Source organism: Myotis davidii, unplaced genomic scaffold, assembly GCF_000327345.1.
Source record: "Myotis davidii unplaced genomic scaffold, ASM32734v1 scaffold562, whole genome shotgun sequence".
Taxonomy (NCBI): domain Eukaryota; kingdom Metazoa; phylum Chordata; class Mammalia; order Chiroptera; family Vespertilionidae; genus Myotis; species Myotis davidii.
Window position 1 is genome coordinate 2,233,087 of NW_006293953.1, and position 5,487 is coordinate 2,238,573.

The following is a 5,487-nucleotide window of genomic DNA, read 5'->3' on the forward strand; positions in this document are numbered from 1 at the left end:
GCCCCACCCCCACCCGGGCTCCGTCCTCTTCAGCATTCTGACTGCCCCGCGTGTCAGCTCTTCCTGCTTCGGGCCCCCGCCCCACTCACTGTCAAGGTTTTGCCGGCCTAGCCCCTTCTACTCTCACCACCCTCCAGGCCGGTGAAGGCCTCCCTGTCCCCTCCAATAGCCCACTCACCCTCAGCGTTAGAGACCTGGCCCCTCACCTCTGAGCCTCCTCTCAAGCCCCCTGGGTGGTCCCGCATTCGGCCCCTCCTCCCTTCCCCATTGTCAGGGACCAGACCCCGTTGCTGCCAAGTCCAAAGAGGCCCTTGACCCCCTCACCGCACCTCAGGCCCTCCCCACCCCCTTCATTCTCCAAACTGTAGAAGACCAGAGAGCCTATCCACCCGCCCTCTCACTGCTCTTCAGCCCCCTGGTCCTATGCACGCAACTCCTCCTGGCCCCTTCCCTAACTCCAACAGACCAGACCCCCTTCCATGTCAGAGAAAAGCCACATCCCCCGAGCCCCCTCTCCTTGGAGCTCCCCATGCTCCTCCCACCAATACTCTGCCCAGCCCACCCTTAATGTCCTGAAAGACTCTCCCGCCTCCCAGGCCCTGGGGACATTCCTTCCTTGCTGGGGATACTGGGCCCCATCAAACTCTCCCACCGTAGATTTTCTTTCCGTCCCCTCGGCTGTGCTCAGCTTCGATATCCCCCTTCACACCCCAGTCTCATCGTGGTGACCTATCGCTTCTAATAGTCCTCTCCCGGTTCCTCCGTGCCCTCACTGTGACCCCCCTCCCAACGCTTTACCTCCTTTTCCATTCCCAGAGCCCTAGACTAATTCCCCACCTTCCCACCAGCCCCCGAACCCTAACAGTCTGATACTAGAGACCTAGACCTAACCCTTATGGAGACCCAAATCGCCCACCTCCCCTCTCCCTTCATACTCCCACCCAGAAGAAGTACCCAGCTCTATCCATCCCCCCATCATCACTCTTGAAGACCACCCACTAAGACCCTCCCACACCCTGCCTGATTTATAGACCCTGACCCGGAACCCTCCCCTCTACCCACCCCCAACCCAGACCCACCCCTAACCCAGCCCACCCCGTCCCCACCCTGTCTCCACAGCCCTCTCCACCTCTGCCTCACTCGTGTCCCTGGCCTGGACCCTGGCCTCCTACCAGAAGGTGCTGCGGGACTCCCGAGATGACAAGCGGCCACTGTCCTACAAAGGCGCCGCGGCCCAGGTGCTCTGGCACCTGTTCACCATCGCGGCCCGCAGCCTGGCCTTTGCGCTCTTTGCCAGCGTCTACAAGCTCTACTTCGGCATCTTCATCGTGGCCCACTGGTGCATCATGACCTTCTGGGTCATCCAAGGCGAGACGGACTTCTGCATGTCCAAGTGGGAAGAGATCATCTACAACATGGTGGTGGGCATCATCTACATCTTCTGCTGGTTCAACGTCAAGGAGGGCCGCAGTCGCCGCCGCATGACCCTCTACTACTGCATCATCCTGGTGGAGAACGCGGCGCTCACTGGCTTCTGGTACTCAAGCCGCAACTTCTCCACTGACTTCCACTCGCTCATCCTGGTCTGCGTGGTGGCCGCCAGCTTTGCGCTGGGCATATTCTTCATGTGTGTCTACTATTGCCTCCTGCACCCCAATGGGCCCATGCTGGGGCCCCAGGCACCAGGCTGCATCTGCCCCGAGGCCCCAGAGCCCTGTGGCCCGCCAGCCGATGCTGTCACAAGTCCCCCGAGGTCCCTGCCGAGGACTACAGGCGCTGAGCGAGATGGGGTCTCGGTGGGGGGTGAGCGTGCAGGGACCCCCACACCACCTGTCTTCCAGGTGCGGCCTGGCTTGCCTCCCACACCAGTGCCCCGCACCTTGCGGACAGAGGGGCCTGTCATTCGGATTGACCTGCCTCGTAAGAAGTACCCCGCATGGGATGCTCATTTTATTGACCGCCGGCTCCGGAAGACCATTCTGGCGCTGGAGTACAACTCACCCGTCACGCCCCGGTTGCAGTACCGGAGCGTGGGGGCCTCCCAGGAGCTGCTGGAGTATGAGACCACAGTGTAGGCCACAGTTTCTCCCCGCAAAAGGGGATGGACTTGGCTGACCTCACATCGACCACAGTGTTGAGCCTGGAATTTCAGGGCCACCAGGCTAAGGGGAAGTGGATCTGTTGGTCCAAGGGTAGAGTGGCTCCACCATTGGGTTCTTTCAGGGGAGGGGGCAGCCTTGTGGAGGCCCCAGCTCTAGGCCCTGTTTTCAGCGCTGTGGCCCATTTTCTAACAGGCCCCCTCGAATCAGGGCCCAGGGAATTCACTGGTGCTACACTCCTCATGAGCTGCCCCACTTTCATGAAGGCCTCCATACCACCTCTGGTGCTGGGGGCTCCACACCCTCTCCCCTGCCTGGAGTTGCCCACGCGTCACCCCTGGTGGACTTGTCAGAGAAGGGGCACTGTCTGGGGTCCTTGACGGAGGCCCTGTGCTCCTGAGGGGGTGCTGGGGATGAAGGAGACTATGGAAGAAGTGGAGTGAGGTGGGAGCATCTGGAGGACAAGGTGGGTACAGTTCCTGTGGGGTCCAAGGTTTGGAGCTTGGGCCAGAGATGATTTAAGGGAGGAAGTTGGGGTGGGGTGGGGAGTTGGGGTGGGAGGTAGACAGTGCTAGAGCTGGAGGGGACGAAGAACCCTGAGACATCTGAGGGGTTCAAGCGAGCTGAAACGCGAAGGGTAGCAGATCCAGAGCATTGAGAATGTTCCCCAAGTAAACTCCTCCAGAGACCCCTGTGTTATGGTTGAGGTTCCAGACACCTCGAGTGAAATGCTTCCAGGAGTCTTTCTTTGTTCTAGATGAGCGTCTAAAACATTTCTTGTGGAAAAAGGTTTTGAATGCAACAGATCAAATGTCTAGGAAGATATTCTGTCTGGGTTCAATTATAGACGAGGTTCTAGCGCATTTAGCAGAGGAACTGTCCTAGAGAGACAGTCTTAGTTCTGGATTAAGTTCTAGAACCCTTAGCTGATAAACTGTCCTAGGGAGTCACCGACCTGGGTTCTGTGGTGAGGGTGAGTGCGCTGGAGCCCTGCTGCTGTGCTCTGGGGAATTCTGGCTCCTGCCATGGTGGTGGAGGAGGGGCCGCTGGAACCCCGTGTGAGTGGAACATTGTAGGAATAGATACCCCAGTTCTAGACTTCTGGGGTTCATAGGAGTTCTGTGCTCCTGTCCACCTTGGTCCAGAGCCATCTTCCTAAGAGGACATTGTCCTCAGGAACCCCTGGTGCATTTCAACTCCCAGCTGGTTTCCAGCCAGAAAAAATGAGCTCTCGGGACTTGACATAAATCGCGGCTCTCGGCCGCCCTGCAGAAGGGCTCTCTTGGGCGGCAGCTGGAAAACTGCTTTGTTTTGCCCAATCCCTGAGACTTGAGGTCTATTCCCATGTCCCAGATAGCCCATGGTGCCCCTGAGATCCTTCGTCCTGGGCCTCTCCTCTCCACCTGGGTAGGGTGGGGAGTGTAGGAGTAGGCAGTCTGTGGGGTGAGGGACAAAGCCTCTAGGCAGAGCTTGGAACCCCCCACCATGTCCCCACTCCCCCGGGCAAACTAAGGTGTGTTCATGCCAGGACGCAGCAGGTGATGTTAAAGCAAGATGCAGGCTTGGGCTGGGGGTGAGGTGGACCGTGAGAAGCCTGGACTATGCACATTAGAGGAGCATTTAACCCTCCCTGGTGCAGCCTCCCTGGAGTTACAGAGGGGAAACTGAGGCCCAGAGTGGCGGCAGCTAGTCTCACAAGGTCCCGGACTCCTGCTGTTCCATCAGAGAGTGATGGGTGATACTGAGTTTGCTGAGGATGAAGGGAGAGGGCCACACTCGGGGTGCAGGGTGACCCCAAAGGCAGAGAGGACAGGACCATCCACATAAACACACACACATAAGCACACATCAAACCTGTGACACAAGCCACCTCACCCCCTGGCACACCAGCCGAGATGGTGTGTGCATTCCTCCCACCAACACATGAAGAATGCTCTTCCCACTTTCTTCTCCGTCCCCAATCCCCGAGAAAGCTCAGGAACCAGGCCTCAAGGTGATAGGTGGTGGGGGAAGCCTGCGGCTGACCCAGCCTCCCTCTGGTTCGTTCACCCATCCTCTTTGATCGGCCCAAATCAGTCTTTGGAGACCGAATTTCACGGCCAGGTACCCACATGCCGGAGCCCTCTGTGAGGGGGGCGCACGGAGGATGTGGACCCAGATCCTCTTGACTGTTTCTCCAGGGCTGACCGTACCAGTCTTCACCCCATCTTGTTTCACTTAAACCTTCCCTGGCTCGCAACTTCCCTAAAAAATAAGTGTTATCAACCCATCTGACAGGAGGAAACTGAGGCTCAGAGATGTGGCATGAGGGTCACCCTTGGCAAGTTATTTTACTCCCCAGTGTCCTAGAATGGCTCATCTGGCATCCATTCTCCAGCATCCTAAAAGGAAAACTTAAAAAATAAACCTCTCTAGGAGCTGGGAGTCCTTATGGCTCCATGAGAGACCCAGCGAAGAGGGAATAAGACCGAGCCGGCAGTGCGAGGCAAGGCTTGAGGCTCTCGGGGAAGCCATGGCCACCGTTTTGGACCTTATTCCATCCCCACCCCCCTCATCTCAATCCCACGAAACCTTCCCTCTGAACCTCTGCCTGCAAGACATCTGACCAGCAGAAATGGCCCTCAGAGAGGGCTGCAGGCACCTCCTCCTGCTTCTCATCCTCAGGAAAAAAGCTTAGCCCCTTAAGGACTCCCCCACCCTCACCCCCAGGAACTCAGGGTCCATCCCTCCAGGCCTGAGGTCCCTCTCCGCCAGCCTGTCCTCCCCCTTATCTGGTCCTTGCCAGTCCTCTGTTTCAGAGCGTCTCCGTGGAGAAGGCACCATCCCATTCCAGTTGTTGTTTTGTTTTTGTTTCTGTGACAATCTACCTCAGCCAGGCTCTTCCCCACCAGAATTAGATCCCCTGGGTCCCCTGGATCCCCGACTCTTGCTCCCCATTTCCTGCCCTCCACCCCAGCCTTGCTGTTCCGTCCTCTCCCAGAAACCCTACAGGGTCCTTACAGTGAGCGCAGGTTCCAGAACCACAGCCCAGTGGAGGCCTCATGATGAGCCATCTGCCCTCCACATCCATGTAAAGGAGAAATGGAGGCCCAGAGAGGGCTGGGGACTTGCACAAGATCACACAGGAAGTCAGTGGCAGAGTAAGGCTTTTCCTGGAGCTGAGACAAAATTGGGTCTGTCTTTTTTTTTTTTTTTTTTTTAATTGATTTCAGAGAGGAAGGGAGACGAGAGAGCGACAGAAACGTCAATGTTGAGAGAGAATCATCCATCGGCTGCCCCCTGCACACCCCCTAGTGGGGATTGAGCCCACAACCCAGCATGTGCCCTTGACCGGAATCAAATGTGGGACCCTTCAGGCCAACACTCTATTCACTGACCCAAACCGGCT

At 57.5% G+C, this 5,487-nt stretch overlaps 1 protein-coding gene across 1 annotated transcript in view; it reads left to right on the forward strand.

The window, feature by feature from the left end:
- The window catches only part of XKR7 (X-linked Kx blood group related 7), a gene marked incomplete at its 5' end in the record, with an annotated part of 25,352 nt that extends 22,679 nt beyond the window's left edge, over nucleotides 1-2,673 (forward strand). Inside the window, one exon of the mRNA XM_015566648.1 lies at nucleotides 1,091-2,673. Within this exon, the coding sequence (XP_015422134.1) occupies nucleotides 1,091-2,075 (985 nt within the window). The remainder of the gene's footprint in view (nucleotides 1-1,090) is intronic.
- Nucleotides 2,674-5,487: the final 2,814 nt, after the last annotated feature.